This window comes from Phyllobates terribilis, unplaced genomic scaffold (genome assembly GCF_046119375.1).
Source record: "Phyllobates terribilis strain yellow unplaced genomic scaffold, ASM4611937v1 Scaffold_7__3_contigs__length_470593459, whole genome shotgun sequence".
Classification (NCBI taxonomy): domain Eukaryota; kingdom Metazoa; phylum Chordata; class Amphibia; order Anura; family Dendrobatidae; genus Phyllobates; species Phyllobates terribilis.
Window position 1 is genome coordinate 245,103,558 of NW_027362767.1, and position 21,802 is coordinate 245,125,359.

Genomic DNA, 21,802 nt, shown 5'->3' on the forward strand with positions numbered 1-21,802 from the left:
AGTCTAATGCCAAAATAAAAACTTCATGTAGTAAGGAATAGTATTACCTTACAGTGCTCACATAATTCTGACTTCTAATTCTGATAACACACAGATGTCACCCATGTGTCATCACTGTGCACTTGTGTGGGAAGTGACACACGGTCTCTGGACACACGCTGAAATTTCAATGGGTTTATGTCTGTAAGTGTCTCCAGTGAAAACTGTCACCATACGTACAGGTTTATATATAACAGGTTTATTAAGTTTGACAGAACTTTATAAAACCAGAAAAAAGTAAATCAGGTCAAAATAAACACCATATAAAAATTTGAAAATGAAGAACCATGATATTATGCTGCCCAACAGCCGTGAGAACTTTGGCTCGTCAGGGACAAACAAACTTTTGCTTGGATTTATTTCCTGTAGGGGAAACCTCGAGGGAACCATGGCTGACGGACTGCCCTTCCCTTGGGCTTAGAAGAATGCTGATCTTAACGCTTTCAGGTGTGTTTCATTAGCGAATACAGAGTAAACCATCCCACACACCCAGGTTATGGTTGCCTACCGTACGCAAAAATGCCACTATGACCCGTGAAGTTTACCAAAACAGGAAGGGTGGGAACTTCCATTGTGCCCTGAAAGTGGGGAAAGAGGCCAGATCACTCCCACGATGGCCTTATAAGCGCCCCCCCCACCCTCCCTATACCTATCCCCACCTATGCTGCACCCCCATCATGCCGGCTTCTGCCCCACTGTCTTAGCCAGTGCTCCAGTCTTTTCTTGACATTGTTATCGTCAAATCAAGGTGGGCTGGCCTTCCGGCCCCCATATTAACTCGAACCCCAAAAACAACAGACATCATGGCTGGGGTCTAATTGGCCACAGTGGCCTTTTATTATCACCGCAATAATAAAAACCGTGTATATATATATATATATATATATATATATATATATATATATATAGATAGATAGATAGATAGATAGATAGATAGATAGATAGATAGATAGATAGATAGATAGATAGACATGTTAATGTCCATGAAGCTAAGAAGGGTCTGGTGATCTGAAAGTCACAACTCCACTTGCTCCCAGCCGTGAACTCCAAGCTCGGGAGCACCAAGAACGTCTCGAAACTGGGGGGGGTTCAAAAACGGTTTGAAACTACCACACCCAGGACTCGACATTCCTTTTTGCCATGAGTCCCACAAATCACCAGACCCAAATACCACACATAACCGAGGGATCCACCTGTTGACACTTCCATACCAATTTATAACCAACTTCAAGGACCCTTAGCACGCTACCTCGAGAGTGCCTGACAACCTTAAGTACTAAAAACCCTACTTTCCCTCATAAATATTGCCTCCTCGATGCCCCTCTGCAAGGCTGATGACCATACGTCAATTCCGCCATCGTTCAAATGAACTCCGTCACTCAACCAAAAATCCCCCAAGCCATTCTCCAAGTCAAAATGCCGAATTGATACCCCCCCGTTCTCAGAAACAAATTTCGAAACTGCCCTGTTCACCTTCCTCCGTGCTTTATTCAGACTCTCTATCGACCTGGCGTTTCCCCAACTCTTGCGGGGAACAATCTCTGACCAGACTGTTATCATCCCCGGAAAAGATGCCGAAAGCCGTAAAAAGTCGTGCCAAATGTCTCTAATTAGTTCCTTAAACGGCCGAACCCCTAAATCATTACCCCCCACATGTAACAGTAGTATGTCCGGGGGGCGATCCAAACGAACAAACTTGTTCACCTCACACAATACACTGTTCCACAGCATCCTCCTAAAACCCAGCCAGCGTATGGCAGCTTTATCCCTTGAGATGCCGAGTTGCCTTCCATCTCGTCGCACGTCAGCCCGCACCGCTCCCCAGTGGACGTAGGAGTTTCCCAATATCCAAACCAGTAGAGGGGAACCTAAGCAGAAAACAATATATGATTAGAACACACCCATACACATTTATCATATATTAACATATCGCCTCCGGTCTCACGTATGATAAAAAACGCCTTGATTCCCACCTTCCTATGCGGCCCCTATCTGAAAGGAGTGAGGGGCAAAACTGAGCGGATCCAATCCCACCTTACTCAGACACTTACTAAAAATGATTGTGAATTGGTACTGTGATAGAAACGTTCCATCTTCGTGCCACATGAATTACCACCAAGCCCCCTGAAATGCTCGAAGGTTTTTAAAGGGCACATCCCTGACCCCCACACCGCTCCCAACCATACCTTCCTTCCTCTCCCCAACTGGTTTGTTTTTGAATGCCTTAACCAAAATTTAACCCCTTCCTTTGTTACCAACACATCCCTTGTTAGCATCCCCCCCCCTACCTTTTTTCTTGAATGAGGCTACCAGCTCGCTAACCCTTAGTGGCCCAAAAAACGCACAGGAAAAAGCTAACCAGAAGAGCGTTACCTCATACTCAGAGCTGCAAATCCCTACCAGTTCCTTCCTCAAACATTCCAGGAGCTTAAACGACACCGGGCGCCGACCATCCTTCTATGCCCGCCCCCGACAAAATCCTTTAACTGCCTGCTTTACTAGAAGATTCTTCAATCTTCAACAGATTCTTCAACAGATCTCTAACCCCCCTGGTCCCAAAGCCGAATCCCAGGCCCGAGATCAACCGATTTACCTTGGATACTGACCAATCATCCCGAGCCCCTTCACTTAACCTTAGGAGCAGCAAGCCTACCTGGTCATCTTCGGACAAGGAGTTACCTCTACCCCTCCACCGACCCTCCCACGGCCCATAAGTTGCTTGATAGGCCTTCCATATGCTAAGGGATAGGGATGATTTAATTAATGATTGAGCTGCACAAATGCCAAGTTCCATAAGTGTTGCGGGCACTCGACCCCCTTCTCCTCAGCCTCCGAAAGCGATCCTACTGAAAACGAGAAAGGGCGTCAGCAATCTAATTCCTTTCACCTGGTATGTGCGAAACTGTTTTACAGGCGTTTATTACTAAACACTCCTATACCAGTTGCCTTAACACCCTGATTACTGGTGGGGAAGATGCCGTCATATTGTTGACTTCCAGAACTACCCCCATGTTGTCGCAGCGGAAACTAATCTGTTTGTTACAAAATTGCTGACCCTACAGTGTAACTGCTACCATTATCGGGAAAATTTCCAGCAACACTGTTTTTTATCAGCCCTGCCCCTTTCCAATCATCGGGCCTTTCCCCTGCACACCATTGGACCCTGAAATAAGAACCAAACCCTGTGCTACCTGCCACGTCTGTGAACAGCTCTAAGTCAACATTGTCAGTCACCTCCTCCATTATCAATGAACGCCCATTATACCCTTCGAGGAAGGTGACCCACACCGACAAGTCCTCTTTTATGCTCTTTTGACAATCTGATGTAGTGGTGAGGGCCTTTTACGCCTGCCGTCGCCCCTGCTAACCTTCTGGAGAAGACACGCCCCGTGGGCATTACCATACATGCAAAATTCAGCTTGCCCAGCAGCAATTGTGTCTCCCTCAACGTCATCTTTTTTTAGCTGCCTAGCCCTTGCTATCTTGGCCCTTAATGCCACCACCTTCTTATCCGGTAACCAGAGTTCCCACTTCTCTGAGTCAATAACGATCCCAGGAAACAAATATGCAAGGACGAGCCCTCGGTTTTCCTGGGTCCCAGGGGGACGCCAAATAGCTGCGCCACCCATTCTATGGTGCGCAATGTGGAATCACACCGGGGTGAGTCTTTGGGGCACAAGCACAAAAAAATCGTCCAGGTAATGAATGATTGGTGTCCCCCCAAGACAAGTCCCGGACGACCCATTCAAGGAAGCAGCTGAAAGCCTCAAACAGCGAGCACGAGATGGAACAGCCCATGGGCAGGAGGCGATCTATGAAGTATGCTGCGTCCCAGAAACAACCCAGTAGTCGGAGACTGTCAGGGTGCACCGGCAGAAACCTGAACGCCCCCTCAATGTCCGTCTTGGCCATCAGCGTACCTCTCCCTAATTTTCTGACTCATGCCACCGCATCATCGAAAGAGGTATAAACTACGGAACTTAGTTCCGCCGTGATATCGTCGTTCACCAAACTACCTCTCGGATACGAGAGAAGGTGCATTAACTTAAACTTATTGGGTTCCTTTTTGGGTACAACCCCCAATGGGGAAACCACAAATTTTTTTAACGGTAAATCTTTGAATGGCCCTTCCATTCTGCCTAACGCCACCTCTTTTTTAACTTCTCTGTGACTACTGACGGATACTGGTAGGCCTATTTCAAGTTTTTATTGGTAACGGGAACCTTGACCGAGACGGAAGGGATCCTAAAGCCCACCTCAAAGCCCGCCACCAGCAGCTCTGCTGTCTCCCTATCTGGGAATCTATTTAGAAAGGGAAGCATTCTTGCTAGTTTCACCGGCGTCACTCCTTTGGGAATTGCCAGGAGTGCCGCCCCTTCCTTTTTAGAAACATCTATCCACTCTGTGTGAGAAACCATTACAGAATGAGCAGCTGGCCCCAAATTTGCACTGGCTCTCATTGAATTGCCAGCACAATCCTGACCTCTGCCCACCCACTTGCCCCGCCTGTCCGTTATCTTTTCCCCTACTTCCGTGGCCAGGTGACCCAGCCCCTCCTGGAAAAAACTGCCCGAACCTAGCCAGGGCCATTAGGGTACAGTACAGACCAAAAGTTTGGACACACCTTCTCATTTAAAGATTTTTCTGTATTTTCATGACTATGAAAATTGTACATTCACACTGAAGGCATCAAAACTATGAATTAACACATGTGGAATTATATACTTAACAAAAAAGTGTGAAACAACTGAAAATATGTCTTATATTCTAGGTTCTTCAAAGTAGCCACCTTTTGCTTTGATGACTGCTTTGCACACTCTTGGCATTCTCTTGATGAGCTTCAAGAGGTAGTCACTGGAAATGGTCTTCCAACAATCTTGAAGGAGTTCCCAGAGATGCTTAGCACTTGTTGGCCCTTTTCCCTTCACTCTGCGGTCCAGCTCACCCCAAACCATCTCGATTGGGTTCAGGTCGGGTGACTGTGGAGGCCAGGTCATCTGGCGTAGCACCCCATCACTCTCCTTCTTGGTCAAATAGCCCTTACACAGCCTGGAGGTGTGTTTGGGGTCATTGTCCTGTTGAAAAATAAATGATGGTCCAACTAAACGCAAACCGGATAGAATAGCATGACTCTGCAAGATGATGTGGTAGCCATGCTGGTTCAGTATGCCTTCAATTTTGAATAAATCCCCAACAGTGTCACCAGCAAAGCACCCCCACACCATCACACCTCCTCCTCCATGCTTCACGGTGGGAACCAGGCATGTAGAGTCCATCCGTTCACCTTTTCTGCGTCACACAGACATGGTGGTTGGAACCAAAGATCTCAAATTTGGACTCATCAGACCAAAGCACAGATTCCCACTGGTCTAATGTCCACTCCTTGGGTTCTTTAGCCCAAACAAGTCTCTTCTGCTTGTTGCCTGTCCTTAGCAGTGGTTTCCTACAGCTATTTTACCATGAAGGCCTGCTGCACAAAGTCTCCTCTTAGCAGTTGTTGTAGAGATGTGTCTGCTGCTAGAACTCTGTGTGGCATTGACCTGGTCTCTAATCTGAGCTGCTGTTAACCTGCGATTTCTGAGGCTGGTGACTCGGATAAACTTATCCTCAGAAGCAGAGGTGACTCTTGATCTTCCTTTCCTGGGGCGGTCCTCATGTGAGCCAGTTTCTTTGTAGCGCTTGATGGTTTTTGCAACTGCACTTGGGGATACTTTCAAAGTTTTCCCAATTTTTCGCACTGACTGACCTTCATTTCTTAAAGTAATGATGGCCACTCGTTTTTATTTACTTAGAATTTGTATTATGGCAAGAAAAAAGCAGCTAACAGTCTATTCAGTAGGACTATCAGCTGTGTATCCACCAGACTTCTGCACAACACAACTGAGGGTCCCAACCCCATTTATAAGGCAAGAAATCCCACTTATTAAACCTGACAGGGCACACCTGTGAAGTGAAAACCATTTCCGGTGACTACCTCTTGAAGCTCATCAAGAGAATGCCAAGAGTGTGCTAAGCAGTCATCAAAGCAAAAGGAGGCTACTTTGAAGAACCTAGAATATAAAACATATTTTCAGTTGTTTCACACTTTTTTTGTTAATTTATAATTCCACATGTGTTAATTCATAGTTTTGATGCCTTCAGTGTGAATGTACTGTATGTGCACACGATCCTTTTTTGGTAGCGCTTTGAACGCAGCATACTTGTGCTGCGTCCAAAGCGCTGCACCCAGGTGAAGCCGCATGTGTTCATTGAACACATGCGGGTTCACCGCTGCCTATACATTACACTGCTAGAATTTCTCTTGCGGAGAGGCAGGAGAAATTAACATGCTGCGGTCTGTGAAGATGCGTCACATGTCCATCTCCGCGGGTGATCAGCAAGAGCACGGGAACGCATAGTGGGCATGGGATTTGTATAAATCCCATCCATTATGCTGTAACATCAGGCCGCTGCGGATTGCACGCAGCCCAAGTGTGCTGCATCCAATCCGCAGCGTTTATTTACCGTGTGCAGGCACCCTTACCCTCAACCACAGTCCTATATCCTTCTGATCCCATCTGATTGATGGTCTAACTGCCTTTCTTTGCCGAAATTGTTTGTCTCAGCCAGGTTTGCCCTTGTATACTCTATACGCCTCCCCTATAGCGTCCAGTGCCTTTTCCCCTATGACACTTGCTAGGATAGTGAAAGTCTGCAACCAAGTGGTGAAGGTTTGTGGGATTAGCCGCCACCTCCGCTTTTTCTCGTCCTCTTTTTTATTATCGGCACGCTTATACTTGTCTGAATTAAACTTCTTCAATAGCAGGAGGGAAAATATTTCAACATACTCATCCTTCCAAATCTGCTCTTTTACTTCTTTCTTTAAATGGGCACCCAGGGGGTCCTCGTAGCAGAAGTATACTTCGCCTTGTGCCCTATCGTCCAGATGAACCTTATTCTCTATCGTGGTCTGATCTGACACGGGCGCAGGATCTGCTGCAGGTGCCTGCGAATCCCCTTCGCCCTGCCCTACCCCCTCGATCCTACTGACTCCGCCTCCCAATGGGACCCAGGCTGACACTGGAGCCGTTGGTAAGTCGTGAGCCTCCAGCGTAGCTACGCAACTTTTTAAAACTGTGAAAATGTTCTGGATACCTGCCCTTTCTTGTGAGGATGCAATTTCTGAGGTGGGCCCTGCTAAATTAGCTCCCCCTGGAACGCGCTCTACCTCGCACACCCTCTGACTGTGCATTACACTCTGCGACATTAATATGGGGGGAAACGGACACAACATATTGTAGTACACATAGGGCCGTGTGGGCAGTGCTGCCACACCAGCCGGAAATCCAGCATCGAGCCGTCCGTTCCGGTCACCCGCTGAAAGCCGTCTGCTGCTGTGATGAAGGCTTCCCACGATATATCTAGGGCTGTTCAGTTTGCGTCAGGAGATCCCCGGTCGGTCCGGAAATCACATTCTATGTAGGCAACAAAGTTTGATTTTTTTGGCTATTATACCTCTGACAAATGCTACAAAGGTATGTTTAGAGTCCCCTACTTGCCAAGGGCATAGAGGTTTAATGGTCTGAAAGGAGCTGACAGGTTCCCTTGAATGTACGAGTAAATCTCATATAATGCAATTCCATAATATTTTAAATTAAGGTAATGAGCCAATGCAAACCTGGAGCAGGATGGGAAAAATCAACAGAAATTCCCCACAGCTGCCCTATATGCAACACATAAGGCCTACTCCAGGCATGGAGCCTGCTAGCGGCACTGGGAGTTCCCTACGTGTGCTGCCATAGAATAGGAGCCAAGACCCAAGTCTCTGCTGTAAAGCCGAATTCAGAAGTCCGCGAAATACTGTCCAAGTAAGAACCATCATGTCCGGACGGGACACTGGTCTCCTGACCCAAATGCAACAGCTTTATAAATGCCTATGTGGCTACCAAGTTTGGATCAAAAGCCCTGCGGTTAGTCCGTCCATCACTGTCCTTAAGCGGACCGTGTGTCATGGATTTAAATGGGTTATAATAATCAGAAGATTGTAAGTGCCTAGAGATCACCATATATCCAGCAATAACGCTTTAAAGGGAATCTGTTACCCACCCTCGGAGATATCAGACCTTTACTATGGACATACAGGGTATAGAAAAGTAAATCTATACATACCTGTATGGCCCATAGTGGAGGTCTGCTTGCAGTGAAATGGAGTTTTATAAAATCTGTTTTCACGTGCTTGGCGGGGATTTCTGGGCGTTCAGGGGACACCAAGCACATGAAAACAGATCTTCTAAAACTCCATTTCACTGCAAGCAGACCTCCACTATGGGCCATACAGGTATGTATAGATTTACTTTTCTATAACCTATATGCCCATAGTAGAGGTCTCAAATCTCCCAGGGGGTGACAGATTCCCTTTAAAAATGGGGAATTGCTATACAAGCATTTCTCTTAGATTCAAGTGAAACCTACACTTCAGATTTCTTCTAGACATGAACTTACAACCTCTCAGACACTGGAGATTCTAAATTCGTGTTAGGAGATAGTCCAGGCCCTATACAGACTACCGTATTTCACAATCTGAATTGGGCCTTACTCAGACACGCTGCGCTGGCTCCAGGATTTCAGGTGCCTGATGGTGATTGTCAATTACAAATCCTTACCTGGAACAGAAGAACTACCCGGCGTTGGTTCAGAGGGTTCGTCTTCCTCCTGATCTTCCATTATTGCGGCTGAACAGCTTCGCAGTAACCTTTCTATTCGTAATTCAATGGACTCCTCCTCCGCGTTGCTGGAATGGGTCGTGTCGGGAACGTTCCCGTTGCTGCTACTGTCGCAGGTTTCGGTCTTGACTGTGCTCTGATGTGGTGACGGTCTAGAGTAGTGCTGCCCGCTGTCGTCACTGGACTCCTGTTCCTCCTTACATACAATACCAGTGTCCTTGCAAGGGCTACTAACTTTGCGTCGATTTCTGGGCACCGGGGACGGACTCCTGCGCTCCAGAGATCTAACCCTCTTAGCACATGGAGGGGGATCTTGTGCATCTAATGCTTTTCCTTCATCTGCGAGGATTTCTGCCACTTTCTCTCGCAGCCAGGCTTCACCTCTCACCAGTGCTGCTGCCCGGACCTTACCAAGCAATTCCTCCAGGGCAGCAGACATGGCTGGACCTCTGCAGCCCAGCAATGTGCACACACTTCCGTATATATATATCAGTGCAAGCCAGACTCCTCCTCATCCTCTCTGACCACCCAGCATGCTCCAGGAAACCAGTAACCACAACAAACTGGGAGGAGGAGAACAGCAGTGCAGAAACCAGCAGGATAAGAGGGAGACTGATAGCAGAGGCATGTGTATAGTGAATGTCAGTGCCCGCACCCTGCCGGTGTGTATGTTGTGGACCGTGTTCTCTGCAGTGATGGGAAATGCTGTGGAAGGTGGTGTATTAGGTGTCGCATCACAGCCATAGCCAAGTGATGTGCATACGCACCGACCGCTGCTGCTAGTGACAGATGCCGACTATGTAACACAGCCGTCATCTACCGTATGTGGAGTGGGCTCAGCTTCTGACCCCCTCCATGCAGCGTCACCTAGTTTGTTAGGAGGAATGGGGGATCACCTCAGATTGCTTCTTGAGGCGAGATGCTCACCTTGCATCATGGGAGAAGTAGCCCTAATTTTTAGGGGTACCATACACTGTGGAGGAGAAGCGTGGGGTCATCATACTGTGTGGGAAGCCATCATACTGTATGGGGGCGACAAAGGAGGTATCGTATTGGGTGGAAACACTAAGGGGCTCTACTAGGGACACTATATCTGTGCGGGAGCTCATAAAAAAAGATGGTTAGGGATTTGGCTTAGCATAAAAAATGTGCCTTCGCAATACGTGCCCCTTTTTTTTTTATCGCCCTTCAGCTTGATCTTGAGCCATGGTAACTTGATGGATGAACGATCTATAGGAAGATCAATATTGTGCAAGCCTAGATAGGTCCACTAGGTCTTCACCACCATTTTCTTAATAGTATCAAGCTATCGGGTTGCTGATCTTCCTCATCACCTTGTTCTTTCTGTTCTTCCTACCATTATGTCCTTCTCCAGTGATTGCTCTCTTCATATAATGTGTCCAAAGTAGGCAAGTCATAGCTCGGTGATCTTTGCTTCGAGTGACATGTATGGCTTGATTTGTTCCAAGATTTTAAAAGGGTAATACTGGCGCTCCCAACAACTAAATGCACGACTGCAACCCTCCCAAATCTGGTACTACATGTGATTCAAATGTCAATAACTTGGATGTCCATGTTATGCGTGATTATTAGTGTTGAGCGAGCATGCTCGACACTGCTCGGTACTCGCCCGAGCACCGAGCATTTCCGGGTTACTCGGGCGGGAGCTCGGGTCTCCGCCCTGCATGTTTGGCGCTCTTTACAGAGCCAATGAACATGCAGGGATTGCCAGCCAGTCACTGTAATGCCACAGCCATGTTGTTTGTGGGCATTACAGTGATTGTCTGGCCGCACAGCGTCACCTCGAGTATTTAAAACCGGGCGCCGCCATCTTGGACACAGTCGCTCCGGATCAGCTAGTGTAGGGACAGCGCTCCTGATTTAGGGAGAGATATATCCTGCGAAATAGTTAGCATAGGGTCTGTAAAGGCTGCCAGAGCAAACAAACAGTCCTTCTCAGGACTAATATCCATCCCAGATATCAGGCAGGCAGACTGTATAGGAGATGCAGTGGTTATACCAGCAAATGCTGCATTACAGTCCTGTGTGCTCCTGTTGCTGAAATTGCTGGACTTAGCTCCAGGTCTCGGGGGCCAGGAAAAATCCTTTTTTTTCATCTAAATCCTCTTTTTTTTTTTCCTCCTTCACACAAATACCAGTCTTATTAACCTTTTGGTGTGTCCGTCCCCCCCCCCCCCCAAAAAAAAAAAGTGTGTCTCTGATTTTTCAGACACAAATATATCTGTTGAAAATAGTCTGGTGTAGGCTAGAGAAATAGAAGTGTGGTTTTGCAGTTCCACGGTTCAAACCTCTGTATTATCCAGTTTTGGGCCATTTGTATCTAAAAAAAACAGTTTGAGTGTGTCGCTCACTGTTCAGCCGCAAATATATATATTTAAAAAAGTCTGGTATACACCAGTAAATTATAACTGTGGTTTTGCTGTTCCACTGTAAAAAATCTCTATTATCCTGATTTTGGCATTTTTTGCCGTAAAGAAAAACAGTAGTAGTGTCTCCTGATTGTTCAGACACAAATATATCTGTTGAAAATTGTCTGGTATACACCAGTAAATTATAACTGTGGTTTTGCTGTTCCACGGTAAAAAATCTCCATTATCCTGCTTTTGGCATTTTTTGCCATAAAGAAAAACAGTAGTAGTGTCTCCTGATTGTTCAGACACAAATATATCTGTTGAAAATAGCCTGGTATACTCCAGTAAATTATAACTGTGGTTTTGCTGTTCCACGGTAAAAAATCTCTATTATCCTGCTTTTGGCATTTTTTGCCGTAAAAAAAAAATAATAGTGTCTCCTGATTGTTCAGACACAAATATATCTGTTGAAAATAGCCTGGTGTATGCCCGAGAAATACAAGTGTGGTTTTGCAGTTCCACGGGTCAAATCTCTGTATTATCCTGCTTTTTTGCTGTAAAGAAAAACAGTAGTGTCTCCTGATTGTTCAGACACAAATATATCTGTTGAAAATAGTCTGGTGTAGGCCCGAGAAATAAAAGTGTGGTTTTGCAGTTCCACGGGTCAAATCTCTGTATTATCCTGCTTTTTTGCATTTTTTGCCGTAAAGAAAAACAGTAATAGTGTCTCCTGATTGTTCAGACACAAATATATCTGCTGAAAATAGTCTGGTATACACCAGTAAATTATAACTGTAGTTTTGCTGTTCCACGGTAAAAAATCTCTATTATCCTGCTTTTGGCATTTTTTGCCGTAAAAAAAAAATAATAGTGTCTCCTGATTGTTCAGACACAAATATATCTGTTGAAAATAGCCTGGTGTAGGCCCGAGAAATACAAGTGTGGTTTTGCAGTTCCACGGGTCAAATCTCTGTATTATCCTGCTTTTTTGCTGTAAAGAAAAACAGTAGTGTCTCCTGATTGTTCAGACACAAATATATCTGTTGAAAATAGTCTGGTGTAGGCCCGAGAAATAAAAGTGTGGTTTTGCAGTTCCACGGGTCAAATCTCTGTATTATCCTGCTTTTTTGCATTTTTTGCCGTAAAGAAAAATAGTAATAGTGTCTCCTGATTGTTCAGACACAAATATATCTGCTGAAAATAGTCTGGTATACACCAGTAAATTATAACTGTAGTTTTGCTGTTCCACGGTAAAAAATCTCTATTATCTTGTTTTTGGCATTTTTTGCCGTAAAAAAAAAAACTAATAGTGTCTCCCTGATTTTTCAGACACAAATATATCTGTTGAAAATAGTCTGGTGTAGGCCCGAGAAATACAAGTGTGGTTTTGCAGTTCCACGGGTCAAATCTCTGTATTATCCACATTTGGGCCATTTTTACCTAAAAAAAAAACAGTTTGATTGTGTCGCTCACTGTTCAGCCGCAAATATATCTATTTAAAATTTTCAGGTATACCCCAGTAAACAATAACTGTGGTTTTGCCATTCCACGGTAAAAAATCTCTATTATTCAGCTTTTGGTATTTTTTCCGTAAAGAAAAACAGTAATAGTTTATCCCTGATTGTTCAGATTGTTTAAAAGTGTCGGGTGCAGGCCAGAGAAATAGAACTGTGGTTTTCCTCTTCCACAGTTCTAATCTACTTTTTATTACCGTTTTTCCATTGATAGTGCGAGTGTAAGCTATTTTACTTCCTTTACAATGGGCAAGGAGCCTGGCAAGGGACGTGGAACTGGACGTTCTGGTGATGGTGCGTGCAGAGGACGGGGCCGTGGCCAAGGTGAAAATGTGCCACAACCAACAGCCACATCTTCTCGCTCCCACTTCTTCACCGAATTACTAGGGAAGCACAGAACAACACCTGTATTGCGAACTGATCAGTGTGAACAGGTTATTAATTGGAGAGCAGATAATACTTCCAGTTACCTGGGCACCACCACCTCCGGTCTGTCTTCCACACGGTAAACTCTTAGTAGCCGTGAGTCTCGACCGCATACTCCTCCTCACCCTGATGCTCCTTCCTCCCACCATGCCGAGTGTCGTCAGACAGCAACTGATCCCACACTTGGACACTGTGAAGAGCTGCTCACTGGTCCATTTCCAGATTTGTGCCCCTCGCCTGCTCCGCTTGAAGTGGTGGAAGAGGAGATCCCATGTAGCGATGCCCAAATATTTGAACAGCCACGGCCACAGGAAGTCGACGCTGGCAATTTGTCACAAGAGGTGGACGATGACGAGACACAATTGCCGGGAAGTGAGGAGGAGGATCGTGGTGCGCAAGTGGAAGAAGAGGAGGTGGTGGATGATCTAGTAACTTACCCAATGTGGCAGGAGGACATGCAGAGCAAGGCCAGCAGCACACAGGGTGAGGGAGGCAGTGTACCCCAACAGGCAGGAAGAAGCAGTGTGGTGGCCGCACACAGAAGGCGGGCAACAGTTCCCCGTAATACCAACACGAGGGACGTTGCCAGTACAACCTGTAGGTCTACCAGAGTCTGGAATTTTTTTAAAGACTCTGCTGATAACCCCAAAAAGGCCATTTGTACCACCTGCCATGCCAGCATCAGCAGGGGTGACAAAACTACCAGCCTGACCACCACCAGCATGATCAGGCACATGGCAGCAAAGCACCCGACTTTGTGGGGCGAACCCCAGGGTCCACGACCAGTGTCAGCGGGTGTCACCACTGCTTCTTCCGCTGTTGTGCGTGCAATAGAACCCGCTGTTGTGTGTGCAAGGCAATCCCCTGTCCATACTGCTTGCAAAGATGCCCCCTCCTCTCAGTCTTCACTTGTTATGGCAGTTTCTCAAGAAACAGCATCAACGTCCACGTCCCACCGCAGCGTTCAATTGTCCATATCCCAGACCTTTGAACGAAATCGGAAATTCTCAGCTAACTCCCCACAGGCCACAGTCCTAAATTCGCACATTTCACGACTGCTTGCGTTGGAAATGGAAATGCTGCCTTTTAGGCTTGTGGAGACGGAATCCTTCCGCAACCTTATGGCGGTGGCCGTCCCTCGGTAATCGGTCCCCAGGCGACACTATTTTGCCCGGTGTGGCATCCCCGCACTACACAAGCATGTGTCCCAAAACATCTGCCATGCCCTCAACAACACAGTTACTGGGAGAGTCCACCTGACAACGGACACGTGGACAAGTGCTTGTGGCCAGGGACGGTACATCTCCCTGACGGCACACTGGGTAAACATAGTGGAAGCCGGGACCCAGTCGGACCTTGGGAGGGAACACATCCTCCCCACACCGAGGATTGCTGGCCCTATGTCAGTCAGAGTTGCCACAGTGTACAGCTCCTGCGCATCATCCTCCTCCTCATGTTCAGCCTCCATCTCAGATATCACCACATCAGTTACAAGCTGGAAGCACTGCAGTACTGCCTCCACCAAGCGGCAACAGGCTGTGCTGAAACTCATAAGCTTAGGTGAGAAACCTCACACTGCTTGTGAGTTGTGGACAGCTGTGAAAGAGCAGGCAGATCTGTGGCTGAGACTGCTGAACCTACATCCAGGCATGGTCGTGTGTGACAATGGCCGTAACCTGGTGGCGGCTCTGAGGCGAGGCGAGATCACACACGTACCATGCCTGGCTCATGTGCTTAACGTTGTGGTTCAGCGGTTTCTTAAATCGTACCCCGAGTTGCCAGATCTGCTCGTCAAAGTACACCACCTGTCAGCTCATTTTCACAAGTCGGCTACAGCTTCCGCCGACCTTGCTGTGTTGCAGCAGCATTTGCAGCTTCCGTCACACCGACTGGGGAGTCCTGAGGAGATAATTTGCATATTCCCACTGCATTTTGGGGTAAGTGAAGAGTCTCCGCGAGCTCAAAGAACACTGGATTTTGGCTGTTGGAGCTGAAAAGAGGACATCGGTAAACAGCGCGCCTAACGGCGCGTGCATTTTGAAGCTTTTTTTTAAAACTTTTTTCACTGTTTTCAGAACATTAACAATAAGAACATGGAAGAGTCCAGGAGCCATTTGGTGAGCTGCATATCCTGCTACATGTTCACAGACTTGCCAGTGGAAAAGCCAAACTTCACATGCAAGTAATGCAAGCTTGTGTCCCTGTTGGAGGAAAAGTTGCGAAATCTAGAAGAGAGGTTAACTACCTTGAAAATCATTAAGGAAGGTGAAGAGTTCTTAGACAGAGCAGAATTATCTCTTCATGATTCAGAAAGAGAAGAAATTCGAACTGCACCTGACGAAACAGAGGAATGGAAGCATGTGACCCACAGAAGCAGGAGGATCGAGAGGCAGTCAGCACCCATACTGCTCAGGAACCAGTACCAGGCTCTCACGCAGGAGAACCATGAAGAAATACAGCAAAATAAGACTTTGCCAGCAATGAATAACCTTGTAAGCCCTCAGAATCCTCCTAGATGGAGAAAGAAGAATGTTGTGAAGAAAAAACGGAGAGTGGTGGTCATGGGGGATTCCCTGTTAAGAGGAAAAGAGGCCGCTATCTGCAGACCAGACATAACCTCAAGAGAAATGTGCTGTCTTCCAGGAGCAAAAATTAAAGATGTGTCTGACAGGATATCAAGACTCTTCAGACCTACAGATCACTACCCATTCCTGCTAATACATGTGGGGACAAATGACACCGCAGGAAAGGACCTGGAAACCATCTGCAGTGACTTTAAAGACTTAGGCAAGAAAGTGAAAGAATTGGGAGCGCAGGTGGTCTTCTCATCCATCCTCCCAGTGGATGACCATGGAACAATGAGGTGGAATAAGATTCTACAGGTGAACAACTGGCTACGTCGATGGTGCAGTCAACAAGGATTTGGATTTCTGGATCACGGAATGAATTACCTATACGATGGACTACTTGCTAGAGATGGGGTGCACCTTACGAAGACTGGAAAACATGTATTTGGAAGTCGCCTTGCTACACTCATCAGAAGAGCTTTAAACTAGAACAATGTGGGAAGGGAAGCAAAAGGCCAGAAAAAGCCATACAGCTGACAAATACTATTGAGATCTCTGCTACTGGAAGTGGAAAAGAAGAACAAAGACAAAAAAATCTAAATAATAAAAATATGGGAGGAAGAGAAACCAATCACAAACTAAAATGTTTTTATACAAATGCACAAAGCATGGGCAACAAACAAGGAGAATTGGAACTACTAATGCAGGAAAAGGAATATGATGTCATTGGAATCACTGAAACTTGGTGGGACGATACACATGATTGGAATAAAAGGCTAAAAGGATACAACTTATTTGCAAGAAACAGACTTGATAAACGAGGAGGAGGTGTTGCATTGTATGTTAGAAAAGCGTATATCTGCACAGAGATTGAAGCTTCAGAGACTGGGAGTTCTGTGGAAACTGTTTGGGTAAGAATACAAGGAGAGAACAACGGAAAGGACACCATTGTAGGCATTTACTACAGGCCACCTGGGCAAGCTGAAGATATGGATGAACTCTTTATGTATCAAATGACCAAGGTCTCCAAAAAATATGACGTAGTGGTCATGGGAGATTTCAACTATCCAGACATTTGTTGGGAATCTCTCTCAAGTAAAACTAACAGGTCAAGCAAATTCTTATCCTCTCTTGCTGACAACTTTATCTTCCAAAAGGTAGGGGAGAAAACAAGGGGATCTGCTACTTTGGATCTAATCCTTATAAACAGGGAGGAAATGGTTGAGGAGGTAAAGGTGGCTGGGACCCTAGGAGGCAGCGATCATGCTATTATAGAATTTTGGATAACTAGAGGAGGAAGACATGTGAAGACTCAAACTTCAAGGTTAGATTTTAGAAAGGCAGATTTTAAGAGACTCAGAAAGAGAATAGGAGGGATCCAATGGCTGGATGTCCTTAAGGACAAAAATGTCCAAGAAGGATGGGAAATTTTTAAAAATGAGATTCTCAAAGCACAATCGTTAACAATCCCGAAAAGTAGGAAGAATGGGAAGCATTTAAGGAAACCAGGATGGATGAACACAGAACTTAAACACATGCTAAAAAGAAAGAAAGAAATGTTTATTAAATGGAAAGAGGGAGGCATATCTAAAGAAGATTATAATGCAGTCTGCAGATCCTGCAGGGCACGTATCAGGTTAGCTAAAGCTGACAATGAATTAAGGCTTGCAAGAGATGTCAAAAGCAATAAAAAAGGATTTTGGGGGTATGTCAAAAGTAAAAGAAAAGTCAAAGATGCTATAGGATTTTTACAGGATGAAAATGTAGAAATGGTAAGAGAGGATGTTGAGAAGGCCGAACTTTTTAATTCCTATTTTGCATCTGTTTTCTCTCAGAAAGAAAATGTAACATCAACTGATCTTCACTGTCCTTTTAAAGGAATAGAGGAATCCAAGTTATCTGTAAACAGAAAGATTGTGAGGGAATATTTAGCTAACATAAATGAGTTCAAGTCTCCAGGTCCAGATGAATTACACCCCAGAGTACTGAAGGAGATCGTAGAAGAAATTTTAGAACCACTCTCCATAATCTTTGAAAATTCTTGGAGAACAGGAGAAGTCCCAGAAGACTGGAGAAGAGCAAATGTTGTTCCTATCTTCAAAAAGGGGAAGAAGGTGGACCCAGGGAACTATAGGCCGGTGAGTCTGACTTCTATACCAGGAAAGATCTTTGAACAAATTATTAAACAACATGTATGTAAGTACATGGATAAGAATGAAGTGATTAACCAGAGTCAGCATGGGTTTGTAACTAACAAGTCATGTCAGACTAACTTAATTTCCTTCTATGACAGAATCACTGACTGGGTGGATCAGGGAAATGCTGTAGATATAGTATATCTTGACTTCAGCAAAGCATTTGACAAAGTATCTCACACCATCCTTATTGAAAAAATGACCAAGTATGCAATGGACCAGGCAACTGTTAGGTGGATTCATAACTGGCTTAGTGATCGGACTCAAAGGGTGGTTGTAAATGGCTTCACATCCAGCTGGATGAATGTCTCAAGTGGGGTACCACAGGGCTCCGTCCTGGGACCTGTATTGTTCAACATCTTTATCAATGATTTAGATGAAGGAATTGAGGGTAAACTGATTAAATTTGCTGATGACACAAAGCTAGGAGGGATAGCTAATACTAGAGAAGAGAGAGAGAGGATTCAAAAAGACCTAAATAAACTGGAGCAGTGGGCAGCAACCAACAGAATGGTTTTTAACAGGGAAAAATGCAAAGTACTACATCTGGGCAATAAAAATGAAAAAAGCATATACAGAATGGGAGGAATAGAGCTAAGCAACAGTACATGTGAAAAAGACTTAGGTATACTAATAGATCATAGACTGAACATGAGTCAACAGTGTGATGCAGCAGCAAAAAAGGCAAATACAATTCTGGGATGTATTAACAGAAGCATACAGTCTAGATCACGTGAAGTCATTATCGGTCTTTACTCCTCTTTGGTCAGACCTCATCTGGAATACTGTGTACAGTTTTGGGCACCACATTTTAAAAAAGACATAGATAAACTGGAGCAAGTTCAGAGAAGAGCGACCAGAATGGTGACTGGTCTGCAAACCATGTCCTATGAGGAACGGTTGCAGGATTTGGGAATGTTTAGCTTGCAAAAAAGAAGACTGAGAGGAGACTTAATAGCTGTCTACAAATATGTCAAGGGCTGTCACATTGTAGAAGGATCATCTTTATTCTCATTTGCACAAGGAAAGACTAGAAGCAATGGGATGAAACTAAATGGGAGGAGACACAGATTAGATATTAGAAAAAACTTTTTGACAGTTAGGGTGATTAATGAGTGGAACAGGCTGCCACAAGAGGTGGTGAGTTCCCCTTCAATAGACGTCTTCAAACAGAGGCTGGACAGACATCTGTCTGAGATGATCTAGTGAATCCTGCTTTGAGCAGGGGGCTGGACCAGATGACCCAGGAGGTCCCTTCCAACTCTACCATTCTATGATTCTATGTCCCCACACGTTGGAACTCTACCCTCCACATGTTGCAAAGGATTTGTGAGCAGAAGAGAGCAGTTGTGGAGTACCAGCTGCAACAAGGCCGTCGATATTCAGGTCAGACTCCACACATAAGACCTCAGGAGTGGACCTGGATGTCTGACATATGTACCATCTTGACAAACTTTGAGGAGTCCACCAAGATGGTGAGTGGCGATGACGCCATCATTAGCGTCAGCATTCCACTTGTCTGTCTTTTGCAACGCTCTCTCCAGAGAATTAAAGAGGAGGCATTGCAGCCAGAGTATGATAAGATGGATCAAGAAGCCGTAGCGGTCGATTACACACAGCCCAGCCTCATCTCATCCCAACTTGCATTGGGGGACAATGAGGGAGAGGAGGAGGAGGAAGAACAGGAGCTTGTATCATGCGTTGTAGACGGTAGTACCTGTACAACTGTCATACCGTCAGTTCAGCGTGGGTGGCCTGAGGACAGGGGGGAGGAGGAGGAGGAGAGCATGGTCAGTCGTCATCTTGCTGAGGACCCGGAAGTCTTGCCCGTTACCAATCTGGCACGCATGGCTGACTTTATGTTACGCTGCCTTAACCGTGACCCTCGCGTTGTCAAAATGTTGGGTGACAGTCATTACTGGTTGGTGACACTTGTAGACCCCCGCTACAAGGAGAACTTTCACTCTCTTATTCCTGAGGTGGAGAGGTCTACAAAAATGGGGCAGTACCAGAAGGCCCTTGCTGCAGAACTGTTAAAAAAATTCCCATCTGAACACGCTAGCGGCAGAGGTCATAGTTCGTTGACCAACCAAGGTGTACAAGCGAGAGAGAGGCAACTCCAATCCAGCAGAGGCAGGGGAACACTGTCAACGTTCTGGGACAGTTTTCTGACACCCGCCCAGCTTACAGGCCCTGAGGCGCGGGGTACTCTCACAAGGAGTGGAAAGTTTTAAAAGATGGTGAGGGAGTACCTTGCCGACCGTACCAGCGTCCTCCGTGATTCCTCTGTGCCTTTTAACTATTGGGTATCCAAGCTGGACACTTGGAATGAACTCGCTCTGTACGCCTTGAAGGTCCTGGCCTGCCCTGCTGCTAGCGTGTTATCGGAGCGTGTTTTTAGTGCCGCTGGGGGAATTATAACTGATAAGCGCACTCGCCTGTCAACTGACAATGCAGACAAGCTGAACCTTATCAAAATGAACAAGGGCTGGATTGGGCCAGACTTCTCATCACCACCAAATGACAGCAGAGTAACATAAAGTCAAATCCACTGTGTTATTTCGGGAGGTGTATTCACATGCACAGCTTCACACCCACACATGGGTATACGCTTCCTCATTTCGGCTGTTTTATGTTCTTCTCCTTATCCTCAGCCTCCACCACCACTATACCACCAGGGTGACCGTGGTCCGTGTTGCCATTATTGAAAGTTCCTCCATCCTTATTTTTGTCAGCTTTTGCTTGGAAGGCATAAGCAAAGACTGTGGGAGACCCACTCCCCAATAATGGGAATAATATTTTTAAGATGCTGTACTGTATGGCTCTTGTAAGGGGCATTAAAAGCGTCTTGTTAAGCTACTGCGACCTCCACCACTTTTCCGAGGGGCATTAAAAGCGTCTTGTTAAGCTACTGTGACCTCCACCACTTTTCGAGGGGCATTAAAAGCGTCTTGTTAAGCTACTGGGACCTCCACCACTTTTCCGAGGGGCATTAAAACCGTCTTGTTAAGCTACTGGGACCTCCACGTCTCTTCTGAGGGGCATTAAAAGCGTCTTGTTAAGCTACTGTGACCTCTACCACTTTTCCGAGGGGCATTAAAAGCGTCTTGTTAAGCTACTGGGACCTCCACCACTTTTCCGAGGGGCATTAAAACCGTCTTGTTAAGCTACTGGAACCTCCACCACTTTTCCGAGGGGCATTAAAACCGTCTTGTTAAGTTACTGGGACCTCCACGTCTCTTCTGAGGGGCATTAAAAGCGTCTTGTTAAACTACTGTGACCTCCACCACTTTTCCGAGGGGCATTAAAAGCATCTTGTTAAGCTACTGGGACCTCCACCACTTTTCCGAGGGGCATTAAAACCGTCTTGTTAAGCTACTGGGACCTCCACCACTTTTCCAAGGGGCATTAAAACCGTCTTGTTAAGCTACTGGGACCTCCACGCCTCTTCTGAGGGGCATTAAAAGCGGCTTGTTAAGCTGTGACCTCCACCACTTTTCCGAGGGGCATTAAAAGCGTATTGTTAAGCTACTGGGACCTCCACCACTTTTCCGAGGGGCATTAAAACCGTTTTGTTAAGCTACTGGGACCTCCACGTCTCTTCTGAGGGGCATTAAAAGCATCTTGTTAAGATACTGTGACCTCCACCACTTTTCCGAGGGGCATTAAAAGCGTCTTGTTAAGCTACTGGGACCTCCACCACTTTTCCAAGGGGCATTAAAACCGTCTTGTTAAGCTACTGGGACCTCCACGCCTCTTCTGAGGGGCATTAAAAGCGGCTTGTTAAGCTGTGACCTCCACCACTTTTCCGAGGGGCATTAAAAGCGTATTGTTAAGCTACTGGGACCTCCACCACTTTTCCGAGGGGCATTAAAACCGTTTTGTTAAGCTACTGGGACCTCCACGTCTCTTCTGAGGGGCATTAAAAGCATCTTGTTAAGCTACTGTGACCTCCACCACTTTTCCGAGGGGCATTAAAAGCGTCTT

At 45.9% G+C, this 21,802-nt stretch overlaps 1 protein-coding gene across 1 annotated transcript; it reads right to left on the reverse strand.

Moving 5' to 3' along the window:
• Positions 1 to 222: 222 nt before the first annotated feature.
• On the reverse strand, positions 223 to 9,286 carry LOC141154345 (uncharacterized). The gene is made up of 2 exons (XM_073640093.1): positions 8,682 to 9,286; positions 223 to 1,907 (listed from the first exon to the last, which is right to left on the reverse strand). The coding sequence occupies exons 1-2, from the start codon at positions 9,178 to 9,180 to the stop codon at positions 1,309 to 1,311; spliced, it is 1,098 nt and encodes a 365-aa protein (XP_073496194.1). The 5' UTR covers positions 9,181 to 9,286; the 3' UTR covers positions 223 to 1,308.
• Between the last annotated feature and the right edge of the window lie 12,516 nt (positions 9,287 to 21,802).

Bases quoted from the DNA above. Each gene is read 5' to 3' on its own strand.
- LOC141154345 (XM_073640093.1), bottom strand. From the start codon at position 9,180: ATGTCTGCTGCCCTGGAGGAATTGCTTGGTAAGGTCCGGGCAGCAGCA. The intron at 1,908-8,681 runs GTAAGGATTTGT...TTTTCTGCTTAG, and splicing joins GGGTAGTTCTTCTGTTCCAG to GTTCCCCTCTACTGGTTTGG.